At 35.9% G+C, this 22,615-nt stretch overlaps 1 protein-coding gene across 1 annotated transcript in view; it reads left to right on the top strand.

The window, feature by feature from the left end:
* The first annotated feature begins 440 nt into the window (after positions 1–440).
* LOC111049965 (dystroglycan) overlaps positions 441–22,615 on the top strand; it is a 33,562-nt gene continuing 11,387 nt past the window's right edge. Inside the window, exons 1-10 of the mRNA XM_039420538.1 lie at positions 441–786; positions 1,631–1,906; positions 4,190–4,633; positions 6,161–6,310; positions 7,866–8,192; positions 11,139–11,282; positions 12,714–12,934; positions 14,859–15,005; positions 18,972–19,137; positions 20,098–20,280. Coding sequence (XP_039276472.1) covers positions 1,658–1,906; positions 4,190–4,633; positions 6,161–6,310; positions 7,866–8,192; positions 11,139–11,282; positions 12,714–12,934; positions 14,859–15,005; positions 18,972–19,137; positions 20,098–20,280 — 2,031 coding nt within the window. The 5' untranslated portion in view covers positions 441–786; positions 1,631–1,657. The remainder of the gene's footprint in view (positions 787–1,630; positions 1,907–4,189; positions 4,634–6,160; positions 6,311–7,865; positions 8,193–11,138; positions 11,283–12,713; positions 12,935–14,858; positions 15,006–18,971; positions 19,138–20,097; positions 20,281–22,615) is intronic.

The following is a 22,615-nucleotide window of genomic DNA, read 5'->3' as shown; positions in this document are numbered from 1 at the left end:
TTTTGGGACGTTTTTCAATTTTACTATCCTATTTCGAAAGCCTTGGAGTATTCAAAAAAAGCCAAATTATGCTAAATGCTAAATGCAATGCTAAATGCCAATATTAGAGTAAAAATCAGACTATAGAATCAATCATCATAAATCAGCTGACAAGTGATTACACACAGATGTGTGGAGAAGCCAGTCTATTGCTGTATTTCCATAAGGTCTATAGTTTCAATCAGGTACTTGTGGACGAGGCGTGATGTCTACTGTTCACAGAACTACTAGTTTATATCAATAGTCAGGTTTGGTAGGGAAACATAATATACTGTATCGACTTGTGAACCAAGTATCGATATGGTGATACGTCATCAAAGGAATCTGACCTATGCGAAAAAGTTCTCTCCCCACAGCTATGGTAATCTATAGGAACAATATTCAAATCAATGTTCCACAGTTCCACTATTCCTCACTAGACCAAAAGTAGATGTGTGTATGGTCCCATTGAATTCTTCACTTTTAATTTGAGCTCATCCCTTCATCATTCTGTTTCTCTGTACTGTGTCAGATTTAGAACTTCAGCTATTGCACTTGCCTTGCATTGCACATTTTAGAATTAGTAGGGAGGGGCCTAATCTAATGTATCTACCGTCTGTGCAGTTTACATTAAATCTTTCTTTATGACAGGATAAATACCATTTCAAAAGTGTCTAGAGTGATTTGATGTAACGTAAACAATTAAATATTTCCAAAGATGACAAAAATCTCGCATATCATCAACATAAAGTGTACTTGATGTGTAAGGTAAGGTTAACCATTAGGCTAAATTATACAGTACTATTTACTTTTGAATACTAGCTATTGTAAAACAGGTTTTAAATATTATATTTACTGTATGTTATTGAAGTTGTATAAAATAAAATTGATAGGCAATTATTGAAGTTTAAAACTTTTAACTGGAATTAGTATCAGCCTTTATAAAAGTAAATATTGTTTTGGCAGTCTGACACTATGCATTATAAAATGTTGTTTTAATTTATTTCAATTTCATAAATTTGTAATGTCCTGTAATAAGGTCAAAGGTAAGGTTTACTATCTCTTCTAACGTTTTTATCCTAACATGAACTGTTAATGTATAAATAATTTTAATGAGTCTACTGTAGGCCTATGCTTTTAACAGCGGATGTTCTACTAGTCAAGTTTGGATGCATCTCAAGGCACTGGGCTCCATCTTCAGCGTACAAAAAGTTTCTTAATGTTTTGCTGGGGTTAACAAGTCTGCACTGAGTAACTTGAATTGAAAAGTTATGTTTAAAAGTATAAAACAGTGTCTCGCAATGTTTATTAACATTACGTACTATATTATTTTTTCCTTGATAGAAAAAGTATTGTGAGACACTGACTAGGCTATGACACTTGATTACTTAAATGAACAATTTGTTTGCTATTTAATTATAAATTATGTGAATGTCTTTACAAGTTTAATTTCAGTAGTAGCCTAGCATTTATTTACTGTCATAAAATTTAGTTCTTTACAATTCGATCATATTTCATTTCAAGCTTGAAGTATATTTACTTACTACACTTAACATTATGTGTGTGTGTGTGTGTGTATTTCTCAGGAATAAAATGCTTGTTTGCTTTACAGATTTGAAGGACCACAAGCCCAATAAGAATGGCTGCAATGATTTTGCAAACTCTAGTTTTCGTATCTCTTCTGATATCTATGTCAAGCTCTTCTCATCATGAAGAAGATTTTGCTTTTGACCAAGATGTCATTCCTCAAAGTGAGATTGCAAGGTTGAGCAGTCGAACACCTCTGCGACGCCAGTTTGGCATCCCTGATGCCATGGCATATCTGGGACGATTGTTCTTCTTCAAGATTCCTCTAGATGCTTTTTCTGGAACTCTCAGTCACTATAAGGTGAGTATTTTTACAATTAATATCATACACCAGCTACGTGTTTCGTAAATACGGTAATTATATGGATAAAAGGCAACGATCAACCGTAATGTGTACGTGCTGTGTACAGTAAATTGTTCCAGTTCCAATCGTAAATTTTTCCATCACGTGACTAGTGCAAAATGTTCCCATGGAATGCCATTTCAAAATCGTTGGTTCAAGCTTTTGGCGCGCACATATAAAGTTGATTTACACTAAAATGTGTCGTTTACTAGCTGCGTAAATGAAGAAAGGCTGTTTTACAAACTTACCGTCTAGAAAAGTGTGCATTTCTTTCATTCCATTACTCTCAAATTTTCTATAGAGAAAATTCATTCATTTAACGAATGGTTATCAAACATCATTTTGTTGGTTATGTATTTATGGCTATGCTATGGTAAACAAACTATCAGCGCATGCGCAGAGAAGCAAGCTGACTACAATCATCGACCAATGAGAGCACAGATAGTTGGAACCTGTTGGAACTGTACCAGGTCGGACAATTTACCACACTTCGACTGTGGGGCAGAAAGTTGGAACTGAAACAGGATTCTGGAACAGAATCTGTCAAAATTCCTCCCATGGAACGTGGAACTTTTTACTTGGTAAATTGTGAATCGGACAATTTACCACATTCCATGTACACAGAACGGGCCCAATGCCATTTCCTCATGTTGGTCCTAATTTGGCATCTGTGACGACCAGCGCCAGTGTGTGGAAGAATGGTTTGCCAGCTCTAGCCTTCATTAGCCTACATTGGGTTACCAGGCTGGGCCAGCGACTAGGCCAACATGTGGACATGTGGATTTGACGAAGTCTGTCTGGCGACTGCTGGTCATGGACTGAATAGGCCTATACTGAATTACTGTCAAGGCATAATACTACAGGTCTAGAAGACTCTTATAATTGTCATTATAAATAAAAATTAGCCTAGGAACATATAGTACATTGTGAGTATAAATTATTGACATATGCCATAGGTGAATAAAAAAAAAACACAAATTGTAGTAGTGCACCTATTTTTGTGGCAAACATTGGTGTAGCTTCTATAATTTGCAATGACCTTCATAGAAACACAGTCGACTCAATGGTGGGAGTGACACAGTCGGCTCACTGGTGTGGGGTGACAGAGAATCAGGAGAAAGATATGTGCGTTCTGTAGAATTTTACGAAAGCAGATAATCGGTTAGGCCTATTTCCGTTAAAAGACGTTTACTTTCAGAGTAAGTTATGGTCGTGAAAATAAATTTGTATGCAAGGAAGTTATGTAATATTGATGAACTAAAACGAAGAATTGAAGCCGTAATTCAGGACATCACTCCAAGAAGTGCTCACGTAGAATTTTGTCGAATTTGTCATGTATAGATAAAGTTATTTGAAATTGGCTTTTCAATAAATCAATATCCATATAAGTATACTTATTCGTTATTTTTGTATTCATTTATGTAATGTGTTCAATAATTTATTCTCACTCTGTATAATAAATATAACTTTGTTGTGGTTAAGACACTGTGTTACTTGTAAATATTTGAAAACCACTTACTTTTCTTGGAGTAATGAGGAATGCATTTTACTCCTGAAGAGGAGCTTGTGTCTTAGACACAGCCATGTGTCTTAACACAGTGTCTTAACCACAACAAAGTTATTATATAGTTTTCGTCATGGAAAGCAACATCAATAATAAATAGAGTACAGGTGTAATATAAGTTAAGTATGTGTCATCACCTAAATTTGAAAGAAAAAATATCACAAGTGTTGTTTCAGTATTTTATCAACCAATGCTATTACATAGGTGTCATTTGTAACATGAATAAACAAATAGATGAGTATATACAATAGGCTCCTCAGAAAATAAAAATATTTAAAATTATTCAGAGCCAATGAAAATACCATGGTTATTCACCATGGGTGGTAAAATATCACCACTACAGGTGTTACCAGTATAACGTGTTTTTTTTTTTTTTAATAAAAACGTTGATATTTTTTCTACATCAATCAGGGTAAGGATTTAAAATGAATTAAGAAAAAATAAATATATTTATGAATAATAATAGCAACAATAAAGTTGAAACAAAGATAGTTAGTTTGTTTTGGTTTGTGGATTTCGACTATTAGACTATGTAGAAATTGTTTATTCTTAGAAACGTGAAATAGCTTTTAATACACTGTCGAGGACTTGAGATATTGAACACTTTTCTAAGGCAGGAAATCTAAGAATATAATGTAAACTAAGCTTATTTATTTTCTATTTTGTTAATCTTTTAGGTATCCGGAATGCCAAGCTGGATGATCTTCAATGAAGGTGAAGGTCTTTTCGAAGGTGTGCCTGGTGATAAGGATGTCGGTGAAACGTACATCACTGTAATCGCTATTGGTCCAACAGCTGAGGACTCTGTCAAGGATATATTTGTTGTTGAGGTCTCTCCCGATCCGCGAGAATACAGTTCAGACATCAAAGAAAGGTGTAAATCGGGCCAGGATGCTACAACAATCACTGTCATTATGGATAAAGATTTCTACAGTATTAAACCGTCTGACAAAATATTGGCGATTAAGAACTTGGCTGGTTTTTTGAGCTTGAATTATGAGAAGTTTAGTCTCCTACCACAAAACAGTGAAGACGATATTCTTTCAGAAAATGTTATCAATGCTGGCCCTGGAAACGTTAAAAAGAAGTCCTCTTTAACTTCAACCAGTCTGCAATGGCAGGTAAGTTTAGTCTATTCGTTCAATTATAGTCCCTAATAGATTAATTTGAATTATGTACAAAAGTCTTCTTAATTGACATCCTTAAAAGACAACCTTCATTGAATTCTCAATCCACAGAATTCCTGTAGATCAATTTGAGTTTTAGGCAAAAGGGTTACTACCCTCCGATGCAACTGATTATTTGGGGGTTTCTGTGGATCAGGGAGATTAAATTTAGCTGCGTATGCAATGTCCAGGCTCAGTAGGGTATTAGTTCATGAGGCAGTGATCTCTGCTTACTATGGATAATTATTATGAGTCATTACTGTCTTATGGGATATTGCTGTGGAGAGGATCAAGTTTCTCTACCTCTATCTTCCGTGCCCAAAAGAGAGTCCTAAGAATCATATTTAGAAAGCCACCCCGTTTCTCGTGTAGATCGCTATTCAACGATTATAGAATTTTGACGGTTCCTAGTCTCTATTTGTACCATCTGGCAATCTTTGCTTATAAAATGAAAGATGATTGGATGACAGGTGTGGATGTTCATCAACACAATACAAGATACAGGGGCTCAGTCGGAGTTGAACAGCACAGGACAGGGTTTTATGAGCACAACCCAAATTACATTGGCAAAAAAGTGTTTAACTGTTTACCCCAGAATATAAAAGCTTCCCAAACCCTAAACTCTTTCAAGACCAATCTAAAATGTTGGCTATTAGAGAAATGTTTTTATGAGTGGCGAAGTATCCTCGACCATTGAATATGTTGCATTAGTTATTGATGTTGTCTAGGTCTTAGATATAAGTTATTTGTCTTATGATGAGAGTTGCTCTATTATGTACAATTATTGTGTTTTGTGTATCAATATCTTGTTTTTTCTATTATTGTATGATTATTGTCGATATGGTGCACGTTACTATCCATGACATGTATAATAAACCAATTCATCCTACGATTCAAGATCCATGTGATGAATCTGGCCCCAACATGTTTTATTTCTTAATAACTGATGATTTCTGTGAATCTCAAATAATAACTTACTGATTGCTATTCTAAATTTTCATAATATCCCTTCGCTACATTATTAATATATTACTACAATATTAATTTTTTTTATTTATTAATAACTGATGATTCATACCCTAAACCCTATGATACCTTATAACCAAATAATAACTTACTGATTACTATTCTAAATTTTCATAATATCCCTTCGCTACATTATTAATATATTACTACAATATTAATATCTTTTTTTATTTATTAATAACTGATGATTTCTGTGAATCTCAAATAATAACTTACTTATTGCTATACTAAATTTTGGAATATCCCTTTGCTACATTCAAAAGCCATAGAATAGTCTCATGAACTAATATTATTTGAAAAATATAGATCTTATTATATACCATCAGATAGGATCACTCAATCTAAATAATCTATTCCTAGAATTTGTATTGTTTCTTTCAATAAACTCATGTCTTATTAATTGATGTTTCTTTCAATAAACTGATGTCTTATTAATGAGAAAATGTCATTTTACAGGTCGGTTGTGGTGGTAGTGTATGGTCGATGCATGGAATCACCCATGTCAAGCAAATTGCCAAAGATGGAACATTGGCGGAGGTTATTCAGTTACCTGTTATTGGCTGGCATCTGGCAACATCGCCTTTTCCATTCCGAGCTAGACGAGAGGTAATTCTAATTATTGAAAATAATTTTTACCACTTTTCTTGCTCCACTATAAGTCAGTTACTGTAGATACAGTACAAATTGTAAACTATCTAATATTTTCTGTAATTGATGTAGTGGTTTCAGTTTCTTTGGGAAATAAACATTTTTTTCATGTGCAAGATAACATGTCTTGAATGAAGCGATTGATTGATTGATTGTAGACTGTGGAGCTTGATTATATCTCAATTATTGTCAATGTTAGTCGGGAGATTAGTTTTCATGAGTCACTCTTAAGGTGACCACTCACGTCAGGACAAGTAGTGTGTACATGCACTTCATGCATGTTTTGTCATAATCGAAAGGCTTCTAACAAAAAACAGCTGTTTGACAGCAGCTAGTAACATGAAATAAACAATCAATAACAATAAAAGAACCACTAGAAAATTATAGATAATGATAATATTCGTATGGCGGGAGCTCCTGACGGAAGTTCCATCTCGCCTGAATATATAATTTAAGCCGTCAATGGGCCTAGAAACTGCCATACTTCAATACTTCAGCCGGGACCGACAATTTGACATGCCTATCCGATAACACGGGAGTGACATGTTCAAAAACTTTTGGTGATGAGCGGGTTTGAACGGGGGATCTCTAGGCTGTTACGCAAGCACTCTATCCACTAGAACACGGATCACTCCGTATTTTTACAAATAATAATTATTATTATTACAAATTATAATAATACACAAATAATTTTACATCAAATAGAGTAGGTGGTGAAGAAAAAAATTAACAATAAAAAATCGAAGATACAAAAACCTAACCTCAAAAAATTTTATTTGAAGCCTTTCGCTGTGATGACATTACTATGTATGACGGCATTGTGTAGGCCTACACACATGTTTATCATGCATGTCATGTCGTTAAAAAATGTATGACAACATGTGTGTACACACACGCTCAACACTTCTGTCCTGTTGTTAGCATTGGCCAGCCTGATTAGATGAGCTGATCATCGAATGAATTATTGAACATTAGTAGTGTATTGTATCACAAAATTTATCCTCTATGCTTCAAGTTGAACAGTTTCAGTTTTTTAGGTCTTCACCGCAGTCAATAGAACGGAAATTGTCAAATCTTAATAATCTAATGTATATTTATATGCATATGCACTCATAGGTCAATAAAAAATGAATAACTTCCTTGTTAAGAGTCAATAACTTGTTTGGCCTATGTAGCTGGGAGACAATGCTGTGTCTGGCCTGCAAAAACTGAGCTTCAAATTGAGAATTCAAAATCCACTCATAATGTAATGCACAATAACACTTTCATTTTAAGGTTGGAATACATTCGTAATCTTGCATTTGAAATTTTTTATGAAAAATTCACTTCCAATAAAAACTTTTTGTTCTTAAACCTTCAGATAATAATCTAATTTATTGTCAAATATTAATAATCTGACTCCGCAAATGTTGATAAGTATGTTCCTCTGTGAATTCGGAGACTGTTTAGTATAGCCTTACAATCAAACATTGTATTCAAATTTCAAAACATAGTGTGTTTTCTTGTTACGCAGCTAGTCGGCTCCGGAGAAGGAGAAGAGAGAGAAGTCAAAGAAGACGAGACGGAGAACGCTGAGGATGACGATGAGGAGGAAGAGCCGGAGAAACGAGTAACGGTTCCGATGCGTTCGCCCACGCCTGTGCTCCCCGCGCACATGAAGACAAGCAGTGCACCCGACGCGCACCACCCGCTCAGGCATGCGCATGCGCACAACCATCATCATGACAACGAAGAGGGGGCAGACGAGGAGGGCGATGAAGGCCTCTCTGGCAAACTTCAACTCAACACCACTTCCGGCGATCCTGTTGTCTCGCTCAACATTCTGCCCACTCCAACACTTGTGAGTATTGGCATAGAGAAAAGTTAGCATAAGAAGATATCTGTTTGTTTGTTTGCTTTTTAAATCTTCCCAGAGACTCTGATCAGAGTAAAAAAAGTTGTCAAAAATTTATAATACATACAGTAATACAAAAAAGAAGAAAAAATCACACAAAGGAACCCTCTCTATTGAATGAAAAAGACTAAGAAATTGTCAAAAACCACAGATTTATTGATACTTAGAAAGACCGGTTTCGTTTATTAGACCATTGTCAATCTCTGAAAAACTCTTATGCTAACGTTTTTCAGAGATTGACGATGGTGTAATAACCGAAACCGGTATTTCTAAGTATCAATAAATCTGTGGTTTTTGACAATCTCTTAGTCTTTTTCATTCTATATGAATAATTACCACAATATCAACTTCTCACTACACAAAAAGTGAACCCTCTCTACACACAAACTCTTATGTGGTATAGAATACTCCAAGCATCAAAAAACTTTTCTTCAACTCCTTCTCAAAAACATCGACATCTCCACAATTTTTCAAATGAGTAGAAGCTGTCTAATAAATTTAAGGCCCATATATGTAGGTTTTTTCCTCAAAAAGAGCTGTTCTGTGATACAGTGAAGCATAGTGTCCTCTATTTCGTGTATTGTATCCATGCGAATCTGCATTTCTAGTCATAGTCTTTCTTCTAACATGCATAATCACCTCATAGATATAAATAGAGGGAACGGTTAGTTGAAGTGGTTCCTAAAGAACTCTAAAGGCATAATACCTTTGATCGCTCTAACAACCTTTTTTGGAGCTTAAACACCCTCTCCAAATTCTGGCACGTCCCACCCCACACAATAATGGCATAGCGGATGTGTGACATTATGAGTGAGTGGTAGACTGCCATTGTGAGTTTGGTATCATTCAATCTTCTAATTTGGCGGAGTGCAGAGACTCCAGATGCAATCCTCCCACAGAGCTGATCAGTATAGCAATCCCAAGAAAGATGCTGATCCAGAGCAACCCCTAGGAATTTCACGAAATGAGGCTGGTTAACATTTTTTCATTTATCTGTACATTAATAAGTTAGATTTATCCTGGAATTATTCCTATGTGTAAACTGTAAAAATGGGATTTTGATTCATTAATTCCTAATTTGAGTTGAAAAAGGTACTGGGCTATGGCATTAATGTTCATAAAAGATTCTATTTCTAACACACTTGCATCCTGAGAGCTGCAAATGTATGATGTGTCATCGGCATAAATTAAAACTCTACCTGGGATATAACTTTTGGCACATCATTTACATAAAGCAAAAACAACAAAGGGCCAAGTATAGAGCCCTGTGGTACACCAGCCTTCACTGATACTCTATCCGATAAGTAATGAATTATTTTCCCTTTCTCTTTCCTTGTTATTTCCACACACTCATGGTAAAGTTAGTAGACAGAACGTTGATCACTCATCTATAGTATTTAAGTTGACATGCAATTGGAGTGGGGGAACTGCAGCCGTGACGTAGGCTGTAGTACAGAGTAGGCAGAATACTGTTAACTCAAGCCGATAGTCCTAGAAGTTCTCTTTCTTGAAACAATGTGATGCTGGTAGTCTCTCATACTGTGTCGTTCTTAAGGTGCGTACAGACTTTCGCTCTGCTCCGCGGTCGAACGTCACTTGAGCAGATCGATTGATGATCGACCGGGGAGCAAGAGTGGAACGCGAGAAGAGCTAACATCTCCAGTACGGAGCGAGTTCGGAGCGTGCGTGGAGCGATTGCGGAGCGTGTTGGAGGCGCGTATATCTCTACGCACCTTTACACTCTCACCCGGCCAAAACAGTAATAATGGACAGTAGTCGACAGTAATCAACTTGAGTTAACAAGAAATCGGATTGAAATTTGGAACATAAATGGCCTATACCATGGGATATCTTCTCATGCTATCTGTGCTCTATGGTTTTACTTAGTCTGACAATAGGTGTTACAATATTTTGATAATTTATATACCAACCTATTAATGGGGTTGCATTGAACAAAATTTTATTCAAACAAAATATAGACCTTGAAAAACATGCATTGTAAGAATCACGTTAGTGAAAATGGTAGGACGGCATGGTTGTCCATTCTCTATATCCACCGCCTTCTATATTATAGTGAGATTCACGTTATAAAGTCAGTGGACAATATAAGTCTACAGGGTTGCCAGGTCTCGTATTTCTAGAGTAGATAGCACGATTCTCGTATTTATAATTTGTTTCACTCGTACCTGTATCGTTGCCCAATAAATTTGTTGTCTGTATTTTTCGTACAAGTATAGAATCTATAATATGCAGCGTGATTCAAAAAGAATACCACAAATTAGAAAATCTGTATTTAATCAAGGAAACATAATAGAAACATGGGTTGTAAATCAAAATGAAGAGTATTAAAATAAGTTTTTCCCCACTAGAAAATAAGTTCACAAATGTTCAATGTGACCCCCTCCAGACACTCGAGTGATATCAATACGATACTCGAACTCGTTGCATACCCTCAGTAGCATATCGGGCGTAACAGTTTGTATAGCTGCTGTTATTTCTTGTTTGAGCTCCTCAATGTTAGCTGGTAGATGAGGTCGACCTTATCTTTAACGTACCCCCACAGAAACAAATCGCAGGGGGTGAGCTCAGGGCTTCTTGGAGGCCAGTGATGAAGTGCTCTGTCTCGAACTGCTTAGAGGCCGATTCATTGCCTCGGATAGTTTTCATCCAAATAGGCACGGACAGATGAGTGCTAAAGGGACTAAATTAGGAACTAAAAAAACTTCAGAGCTTTCTCAAATCGATGACTGATAGTGCTTTACTCTCCGTTTATTCTTTGCAGAGTTACAAATTTTCAAAGTTGTGGTATTCTTTTTGAATCAAGATGTACTATGTTGTTAGACTCTTCAACATTTTTGCTAACTAATTTATAATTTATTTTGTCATCTTCAGGTTCCTGAACGACCTGCACCAAAAGCAACCGAATATCCTAGCTATTCTAGTCAAATAACACCTGATCAAGTGACACGATTCTACACAACTGAAACATCAGCCGTACCTGACTCTTTTACCCTCTCCCCGGAATACACTGATGGAGTAAGTATCCGATTGGTAATTATCATGTTACAATGAAAGTATTATTCTCCTCTGATTTTTTCTCACGATCATAATAATATATTAGATGTTGTGAAGGTCTTTGCTTTTTCTACTTTTTCACCTTTAAGTAAAAGAATACACAACGAATATCACAACTCGATCCAATATTAAGATCAATTACACTTGAAAATAATATGCTATGTTAGTTGATGCACTGAACAACTGCTTCTAATTGCTCTTCTAAAAACTTCTATCCAAAAAATGTTCACAATTCAGTACATTTGATGGAATGTCCCAGAAACTATTTCAATAAAGCAGTCAAATCTTATTTGGATTCTAATGCGAACGGTCTCAAGTTCATATCTTCAATTGTTGTTGAGATATTTTGTGAATTTAAAGTTTGTTCCATGTTTTTACAAAAGTTTATCGATCTATCTAAATTAGAAATGGTTTGTTTTATTCTGATTTATAGTTTCAGATTGTTGATTTGGTGTAGAAATGGAAGTGGACATAACCTACATAATAGACAAAATTCGGAAATAGCCTAGAAGAAGTTTTGGGCAATAGCCTGTTTTCCGACTATTGTATTTTTTGCTCTATCCAATAATCCAATAGATAGATAAATAATCCAAAAATGTGGAAAAATCAGTACATGATATCCGAAATCAAATCTCAGCTTCAACTGTTTTCTATTTTAAAAACATTTTAGATCATTTGAATTGATTCATCAGGGGTATTCACAATGTTGGAGTTATCTGGCTAAGTCGAGCTATTCGCTATCTCCAGCTATTTGCTAAGTCTGTGTTAACTCAATGATATAGTGGTACGTTAGAAAAAAAATAACAGACGAGATAGCAGATAGCGCAGGTTTGAGTCCGCTAACTCTAGCTATCTCTGTTAAAACGGCAGCCATATGTTTATAATCTTACTTTTTCAAACCAACTTTATGTTACACTAATTATCCGCTTGGAGCTCTATTGCAGTTAGCATAATACAGTAACTATATTACCCAAATAATATAGTTACTGTATAGCATAAATATATAGCAGTTGGTTTTAGATGGGGCGTTCACAATCCAGAGTTATCGAATAGCACTTTAGCTGGCTAAAACAATATTGTGAATACCCCTATGACATTGGAAATTGCAAAATCGTAAAATAAGAAAATACACAACAGCCATAGGGAAGTAATCATTATGTGACAAATATTATGTATTAGAAATGTATTCTATTCAAGTTTGTTCATTGTATTATTTGACTATTGTAATTCCTGAACATTCAACTTTGAATATTGTTGTCAACCCCTTTAGATAAATGTTCATCATAATATATAGTAGTCCATTTTAATTAAACTTACTCTTTAACTTCCAATTTCGATAATATATTTGTAATGCTAGATCGATTTTGTTCAACCATGCTTGTTTTCCTTTAGGAGACAGAACCTCTGGGAGAAAATGAGTTGCAAACGTCGACCACATACACAATGGACAACTCGTCGACCACTGTAACCCCGTTCCTGTCCAACACACCGACTGATGTCACCAAAGCAATCGACTACACTAAAGAAACTGACGTCGAGGACCCAAAGAATTTCCCTCCACGAATCTCCGAAAGACTGCCGCAGCTGGCTGTAACTGCTGGAAAACTACTTATGTGAGTTTTCATTTAATCGTAATCCAGAACATTAGTATTCGTATGAATACACTGTATTATTATTTATTTATCACATTGTGTTGTGTACAAATACAGAGTCCGGCAGTGAATCGGGCGATTTTGAAATATTAAAAATCGATGAAGTTGTTAACAAAACTTTTATTGTTATCACCGTAATCAATAAAGAAAAGCATTATTTTTTAATCTACAATATTGTTAATTTCTTGAAATTTACGTCGGCAAGGTTATGTCCTTCTCTCTTCTGGCATTCATGGATGCGCTGAGAATGAATCAGCTGAGTGAGAGTGTACTGGTGGAATGTAAGGATCTGAAGGAGGGGGGGGGTGGGTGTGAGAGTCGAGTGTTGAAGATGAAAGACGCATTTTCAACTCAACGCATTTCAGTAACAATGGAGACTTGCAGCAATACACAACGTGCATTCGCCGTGAAGGCTTATTACCAAACGCGTAGTTAGGAAGCTGCGAGAGAAGGACGTTACCTTGCCGACGTAATTTTCAAGAAATGAACAATATTGTAAATTTAATTATAATGCTTTTCTATGTAGATTACGGTGATACGAATAAGAGTTTTTTCAATAGCTTCATCGATTTTTAACAGTTATTTCAAAATCGCCTGATTCACTGCCGAACCCTGTACTTAACATGAGGAAAGGCACATAATAATACATATTATAATATTTATTGCTAAATAAATAATGATGGAACATCACTACTGTATACAGAGTGTCCCACGAAAGGTGTAACAGCCAAAAGGACATAGATTCTACATGAAATTAGCAATAAAAATGTCCAGTAATAAATATTCTCTTACACCGACCTTAGTTTTTGAGATGGATCGATTTTTCTATATTTTTGAAAAACTTAAACAATTAGAAAACTATTAAAATCCAACTCCAAGGATATGATTTGTTCCTTTGACGCTTTTGAAGTTTTTATAAACTTTTTGAAATTTGGCTTTGAACTCAACGAATTCACTTCAACTTTCAACTTTGAGCGCTCATAAAAAGTTATGTCTACTTAATTAGTTCCAAGAACTAATATTATTGATTTTTCCAGAGTTACTTCAATTCATTTCTCTCACCAGTGAAGTATCTTTTTCTTTTGCTAATGATGTCTGATGTTAAGTCTAGTATAATACTTTATTTCTACACTTTTTTCTATGTATTTAAACACGACATGCAGTCAATTATTAAGTAAATAATTAAAAACTTTTTCACTTACTGACTGAAGTACTTTCGACCGTCTAGCGATCATTTTCAACAGTGCCGACCGGAAATGTGTTTAAATACATAGAAAAAAGTGAGTTAATACATAGCAGCTCGGAATGAATCAAGAAACCATCAACTTTATTTCTATTTTTACTGCTAATGGATAGGCTAGTATATTTGATAACTATTATTGCCTTGTTTGAAATTTAGAATGAATATATTCAAATTCATTCATTTAAATACAAGCTATCACCTCTGTGAGAAACGTCCTCTATGATCAATAATCAAAAATAGAGAGACAAAATTAATAATTATGATTCTAATCAGAATTCAGGATTATTGATATCTGTCTAATTTATGTAAGTGAGCATACTTTGAAATGGTATGCTGGGCTCCAATATACGCTTCTTGAGCTTTGGTTCTGGAAACAGTGTTTCTTCTTTGTTAGTGTCCAGTGTAGTGGATATGGTTTGTAACTTGTCTTGAAATAGAAAGACATAGAATATATGCATTCTATATGTGGTACTTATCTGCGAATAAATATAAAAATCAATTTGAGAAAAATCATTGGAAATTCATATGAGAAAAATCATTATCTCTGAATCTTTGCAAAAGCTCCTAAGAAAAATTCCAATTCTACCTCTGGGTCTTAATAAGTAGCCACCAATTCCAATGATACTTGTTTCTTGTCAACAGGCATGTAATACCTGACAACACATTCAGCGATTTGGAAGATGGAAATACAAAAAAACTGACAATCGATTTTCTCACAAATGAGAAAACGCATCTCGAACGATCGTCGTGGATACAATTCAACCCAAAGTCACTCATTATTTACGCACTGTAAGTAGAATATCTATTATTTTTTATCAATTCTTTTCAAATATCTTTTTTCAGTCACTATTGGCCGTCTATCAAAACATCTCGTTCAAGCAAGATTCTTTTCAGTTGTTCAAAAACAATTTAATGAACAAAATTTTTTGAAACAATTGTTCAAAAACAGTTTTCTCAACATTATTGGCATTGAATTCTTTTCACAACTAAGAATTCACAAACAATTCGCTCTCTGTAAATTAAACGTGTATTAAACATATTTTGAAGATGTGGTAGCTCATGTTTGTAAATCGTCCGAAGATGAAAATTATACAAAACTCTGTTAAGAAGGGGGGCATACTGGTTAGCTACTTCAATTAGTCGAAAATTTCTAAAATTATAGAGTATGAATACAATTCTTAAATAATTAAAAATAAAGCTTGTCACAAAGTGAATTTTTGTGACGGATAGAGAGCCGTCGTCTAGTGTAAAATTAGCGAATTTATTCTATTTTAGAATAAGAATAGGGTCGACTTCCAGATATATTTTGTTGGACTTGTAGTTGTGTATGTGCATCATCACCATCGCTGTCAACCGCTGTCATCATCAGCAGCGGATTCATCATAACCAGAAATTTCCAGATCTTGTTTACCACTCTGAGCGTTCTCGTATTTAGTATTGCAGCAGCAGCAGCCGTATCATCAAAACGATAAGCGGCTACCGAGTCGGGTTGGTATCGTTCTTCTTGTAATTTCTGGTGAGAAATATTGTTTACCGGCCTGAATTAGTGTAGCAATTAGTATCATTGTCATCATTAGCTGCACCCTTAGCATCAGCACTAGTGGATTCAAACCCTGTCACATGACCAGTGGCGTGATCGTCTTTTCAGACTCCCATTGGTCGGCAATCTCTTTTCCCCCGGCCTCCTAATTTTCAGCGACCCGGTGCTGCTTCAAGATGACCTGGGAGAGAGGCAGTTGTTCGGTGAACGGGTTTGTGTACGGCTGCGTTCCGAGCGGCGTTCCTAATAGTGGTGTACTAGAGGGTTAATATTCTATCCTGTATTTTAGCGAATGGAATATTGTATGTCGAATTGCCGACTGTATTTGAAGGTGGATTTTCCTGGGGGATTCTCTGTCCTTGTAGGTTTCATTTAGGGCAGTTGTTCGGTGGTTGAGCGTGAGATCGGGTCGCGAATCTCCTCTCCTTACGACGTTCCCGATACTAATTATTATTCTATTTTGTGTTAACATAGAATATTGTAGGTCGAGTTTCGAACAACTCGGAGTTAGAACTCCCTTGTGGGTTTTTCTTTCTCGTCAACTATTTTTCCTAAATTCGTATCACTGGGGGTGAACGTGTTATCCTTGGTTTGAAACCTGTAAGGGATCTCAAGTTTGTGCTACAAATAGTTGAGTGGGAAATTTAGCTAGGCTCTTATAGCGGATTATTTTTGAGTACTTAATTTATAAGCCTCGACTCTGTCGCTTCACGACGTTTTTAATTATAATACGGGAAGTGGGAATCGGTTCGCTATTCTCCGTATCAGCATCCACGTCGATTCAGGTAATTGTATGTCAGGACTGGTAGTCCGTATATTTTTCCTTCTCTGTAGTAAGGTGGCCTTTAGTTTAAAGAGTAATTTTTCTCCATTGAATTTTTATTCTTGTAGGGAAATCCCTGTCCTTTTTAAGAATAGTTTTTCTCAATTAATTTTTATTCTTGTGGGAAAATCCCTGTTCCTTTTGAGAATAGTTTTCTCGATTAATTTTTGTCCCTGCAGAGAAATTATTATCATTTATAGTAAGTTTTCCTTGCTTGGTTTTCATACTATAGAGTGGCCCAGTATTTTAACTTTTCTTAGCAGTTTCTGACTTGCTGTAATACCTAGTAGGAAAATTCCAATCATTTCCTAGAGAACTCAGGTACAGCTTGAGTTCGTCCTTGTCGAAGTTGGTAGACTGCGACGTCCTTTCTCTTTCTTTCTCTCAACTTTCCCTTTACTAAAGTCCTTCTAGCTCTCAGGTACAGCTTGAGGACTTCCTCGCCGAAGTTTTTAGACTGCGGCATCCTTTCTCTTTCTTTCTCTCAATTCTTCCTGTGTTAAAATCCTTCCTGATCTCAGTTTCAGATTCGAGATCGTCCTAGTCGCGGGTTTTCAGAACCGCGAATCCTTTCTAAAATTCTTAGAAACCTGTCTTCTTTAATAGCAAATATTATTTGCTGGCTTTACCTGTGGAAAATTCACGAATTTTCCCGTGATCTCAGTTGCAAATTAGAGATCGATCTTTTGGTAGTCCTTAGACTGGCAATTACTTGGAAAAGTCTATTGAAATCTTTTCCTGAATTAGGAGTCTCTGACTCGCTATTTTCCTTGTGGAAAATCCTGGAAAAATCCTTTCCTACCCTGACAACGACAGACTGTTGTCTTCACGATATTATTCTACAGACTGTGTCTGTGAAAAATCTTTCCTATCCTCTCATAATAGTCGACATACTGACTATTAATTTAAAAGCGTTTCGGACGATTGAGAATTGAGAGCGATTCCCATACCCTTAAGGGCAGTCACAGATTGGCCCTTAATAACCGGCGCGCAGTCACCAGATTAGCGCGGAAATCCTGTTTAGCAGTTTCAGAATTGCTGAAAATCCTTTCGCAGCCGCAGGCTCGCGATTCAGAAATCCGACACCTGAAACCTCATCCTCCAAACTTTAATTATCATAAAATTGAAATAGATATACTATGTTTAGCTAGCAGGTCCAGCCTGCTAAGAGCTAGAGCGCAATCTCAGATTGCGGATTATTGAGCAGATATTTATTTGCTGTAGAGAATAATAACCTTATTGATTCTCTGTTCCCTATACCGTATACCTCATACCCTGCACCCTATTCTCTATAGCTTACACCCTATACCGTGCCCTATTTAACTACATCTTAAATACTACTAATAACTCCATAGTTCCGTCATACCTTTACCCCATAGCTCTCACCTTGTACTTCATAGAAAAACCACATCCCGGGCTTGCAGGTACAGCTTGCTCGCCGTCAATTCGCAGTTGTTTCAGATTGCGTACTACCTTTACAAATATAATTACTTGTGGGGATCTGATATCCGGATCCGTATCCTTGGTTAAAGTTACCTCAAATCTCCCTATCACCCAACCTGAATTCCAAGAGCCGAGGGCCGAATCGGCCAGCAACGGCACGGGCAAACACCCTTCCCCTGAAAGTAAAAATCTCGCGAAAGAAGCAGAGGGTGAAGAATCAGGATAGAGGGAGAAGTGTAGGTCCGGTATCTCCACCAGTCAGTACGGTCACCGACCCCGACCCATACCCGGCTGTAGCTAGTCCGCGTCGTAGCAATACTTCGCAATTATTAGGAAACCTAGAGGGTGGAATAGGACATTCTAATAAGCTCTTTTCAAATTCCTGTAGTTAGAAATTTATTTTCTGCTGAGTGTGATGCCCAAATGAGATCTAGGCTTGTACGTGTGTGATGGGGAGGATAGTGATGAGTGTTTTTACAGATTTGGGTGGGTTCCGAGCCACTCAATGAAGCTAATTTCAAGCTCCTGCAAATGTAATTATTTAACCGATTCGGATCCTCTACTTCAACATAAGTAAAGAGCCAACTTCTTCTCTAAATTCATCAGTACATATTTCATTTGCCAATCTTCCTTTGGCCGCATTGTACCTTCTATATCTCACTTTTTTGTGAACATTTTCTGTGATAGAGTGCGCTTTTATAGCTGTTGAACTTATACCTTTCAATACTACATCTTTATTGAATCTACAAATCTATCAAATGTACTAAATCTGTATTGAATTTCCAAATCTTTTCAAAATTTAAAAAAAAAATCTATTAAATCTACTAAATCTCTATCGAATCTCCAGTTTGAAACTAAATTACAATTAAAATGTAAATTAAATCTGTATCAAATCAAATACGTTCGTAATTCATAATTCTTTACTCGTATTTTTTTGTGATTGTTGCAGGCCTTTGGAAGAGCACGTTTCAAAATGGTATTTCACGATAAAAGCTACCGACTCGGAAGGTGAATCAGTGACTGATGAAGTGGTTGTTGCCGTGCAAAACCACAGGCAGCAGCGCACCATAACTCACGAAATCACCATTCATTTCCAGCCATGGCTGGATAATGTCGTAAGTAGTAAAAAACTGCACTAAAACTTAACTTCACTAAAAATATTCAACAAAGATTGGTACATCAATTTTCATCTGATTCAAAGTGGCTTTTAAATCTCAGTATTATCATTATTCTCAGTTTGAAGAAAGTTTGATAACTTTCTATGAATATTCCTATTCGAGATGTAGGTCTACGTGTTCCACATTCACAAACTGCGCCAACATCAAGACATTATCAGAAGATAGAGATCGAATTATTTTGAACTAGTTTAAAAGTTAGTTTAGGTTAGGTTTGTGTAATGTTGTGTGCAGTTAATTATACTGTGTTAGAATTACTAGAGTCATGAATTGTATTTGTTTTTGTATTTTGATGTGCAAACTTATTTATGGTTGATCTCGGAGTCGAGACATTAATGGCATTCATAAATAAATCTTTCTGTACATTATGTCTGCATACACAATTCATAATTGGTCATTCATTCTCCTATTCTAGATGGGAGATTATTTTCAAAATCAAGGAATATGAAACAACCTAATTCTAATACATTATACAAAAAATGAAAAAAAAATCAATATATTTTACTTATTTTGATAACGTTAAATAACTCAACATTGTTTGGCTTGAATTGACATTTTATGAATAAACTGTCAATTTATTTAATAAATTGTTCATTGTTTTTTACACAATGTTCGGTCACATTTTGTAACACCAAACACTTACAATGTTATAAAATTCTGTCATTAATAATTATTGGGAGTGTTGAAATTTCAAGTTAGGCCTAGTATAAATCGAGGAGGAAGCTCCATGTGATTGATTATCAGTTTTAATTGATAAACTTTTGAATTACTGTACATTCTTCAGAAAACTCTCTACTTCTTTAGATGCATTTTCATTGCATGTTGGTTTACGTTTCGACTAATTCACCAATTGTAGTTTTATTGCATTTTGGTTCAAGATTTGTCTTATTTTCTTTGCAGGAACAAATGCTGCCATTGGATGTACACTTACTGATACTCAATCGCCTAGTCAAAGTGTACAATAACACAGACAGTTCTCATATAACTGTTCTATCGATGAACGCTACCTCATTCTCTTGGACCAACGACTCTCTCTCGCGCATTTCTCCCTGTCCTAGGCAAGAGATACAAAATCTAATCAATGTAAGTACGAGTGTTCCAATATGTTACTATGTCTACTAATGCTACTCAATTTCTTATATTTGAATTCTGTTACACTTCAATGCAATAACTAATTATCTCCTTCGCCCTATCCACAATCATAGAGAAGTATGCTATTGTTTCTCTATGCTAATATTTACTTCATATTAAAAACGTGATTGATTCATTTTTATTTACTTCAATAACTTACTCTAAAACAGCTACTTTAGAAATTACAAGATTCAGAAAGAAAAATAAATCTGAAACTTCAATATAAGTATATCAACTAAGATAATAGTCTATAGTGTAATACCCCTGTGGGGTGGCCCGCTTCCTGGGCTTTGAGACGGAGGAGGAGTGATATAACAGGGTTCCCGAAGTTGCTACAACATCAACAACAACAATAGTCTATAGTATAGAATATAACATAGATAATAACAAATGAAGGTAAAAAATAAAAACTGCTGGAAATCACCTTAATCTGTAAGTTCACTCATCTCTAATTATTATCCATCTAGGTTTTAGGTTGTAGGCTATTATATGCATGCGTTTCATTTTATTTATAAAAAGTCTTTGTAGAATTTTTATTTGTGAAATGTCAACTCTTTGTATCATGTTTGATGATGCGGCAATAAAGAAATCTTGATTCTCATTATCCACGCACAAGCCTGGAGCTTATGTGGGCATCATCCTCATCAAAATAAAACCTGTTTGATGCTATAACACTAAAATATCTTCTATCAAACAGTATGTAACAAGATCAAAAAATCTGGTGTAGCGCACTCATACAACTTTCCTTGCCGAAAATTTATCACCTGACGCTAGTGCTCACGCGCATCTCAACTATTCAAAGATCCAAGCCAGCTGGTGACAGGACAATAACGCTGGAGACACACGGAGTCTGCTATCTCCTCATAGTGAATGATTTAATAGAATCAACAGTTGCCAACAGTTTGCAATTGAAATAATAACATTTTCTCAAATTTCGAGCTTATTTTAAATATTAGGTGAATATGTTACAAAACATTGATTGTAGAGATTTTCATGCTCAATCTTTTCCACTTGGAATTTTTTTTATATTGTATCTGAAGCCTGATAATTGGGAATCTAAAATCAAACTTTGCATAGATGGGGCGGAGCTCCTGAAATTTTTACAGATATGGGACTTGTGGCAGTTGATATAGCTTATCGATGACTATTTTAGGTATAAATTTGATCAAAATTGTAGGAGCCATTTTCGAGAAAATCGCGAAAACCCCTATTCTGAGAACATTTTCGCCATTTTAGCCGCAATCTTGAATTGCATTAGATTGAAATTGTTCGTGTCGGATCCTTATATTGTAAGGACCTTAAGTTCCAAATTTCAAGTCATTCCGTTAATTGGGAGATGAAATATCGTGTACACAGACGCACATACACTCATACACACACACACACACACACACACACACACACACACACACACCACACACACACACACACACACACACACACACACACATACACACACACACACGCACGCACGCACATACAGACCAATACCCAAAAACTACTTTTTTGCACTCAGGGGACCTTGAAACGTATAGAAATTTAGAAATTCGGGTACCTTAATTTTTTGCGGAAAGCAATACTTTACTTACCTATGGTAATAGGGCAAGGAAAGTAAAAATACCTCTTATCAAATGCTCTATTTATACAAGGGACATTTTTAGCAACCTTCCAATCTCATATCATAAGACACAGACGAGCGGTAGGAGGGTGATTATCACAACGCTGAACAGCTTATAATCTCCACCAAACGCTCTGTGATCGGTGCGACCAGATCGTCGATTGTTGTCGAGCTATAGACCCCTAAATTTGGCCGTCTCACTCGAGTCTGCCTTCAAGAGATAGTCGTGTAGCGTTATTTGTTTTTGCAAGCTAAAGGCAGTAGTTCTGCAAAAATCTAATGAAGAGCTATCGAATTTTACGTAGAAACGTTGTAAGTGATGATGTTGTGCGTGAATGTAGTCGGAAAATCAAAGACGTCAGTTGAAATGACTTCGGAAATCGTTTGTGATCTATGACAACTTGGCCTGACAGTGCTGGTGAGGCTTCTCAGACAAATCAATTGGGATCATTTCGATCACCCACCATACAAGCCTGACTTGGTCACTAGTAACTTATACCTTTTCTCTAAACTCAAAACATGACTGAGGGCAGAGCTCTTGAACTAACTAGGAGCTCCACAACGACGTCATGGCCAACTTGAACACATTTGGCGGCAGAATTTTATGAAGAGGGTTTTGGTAGGCTGGTTCACTGGCATGCCTCAGCCTTCACGGCAATTATCTTTGAG

The sequence above is a fragment of the Nilaparvata lugens genome, chromosome 2 (assembly GCF_014356525.2).
Source record: "Nilaparvata lugens isolate BPH chromosome 2, ASM1435652v1, whole genome shotgun sequence".
NCBI classification, from domain to species: Eukaryota; Metazoa; Arthropoda; class Insecta; order Hemiptera; family Delphacidae; genus Nilaparvata; species Nilaparvata lugens.
Note: the sequence above shows the minus strand (reverse complement) of the source record. Positions and strands in the feature narration are given on the sequence as shown.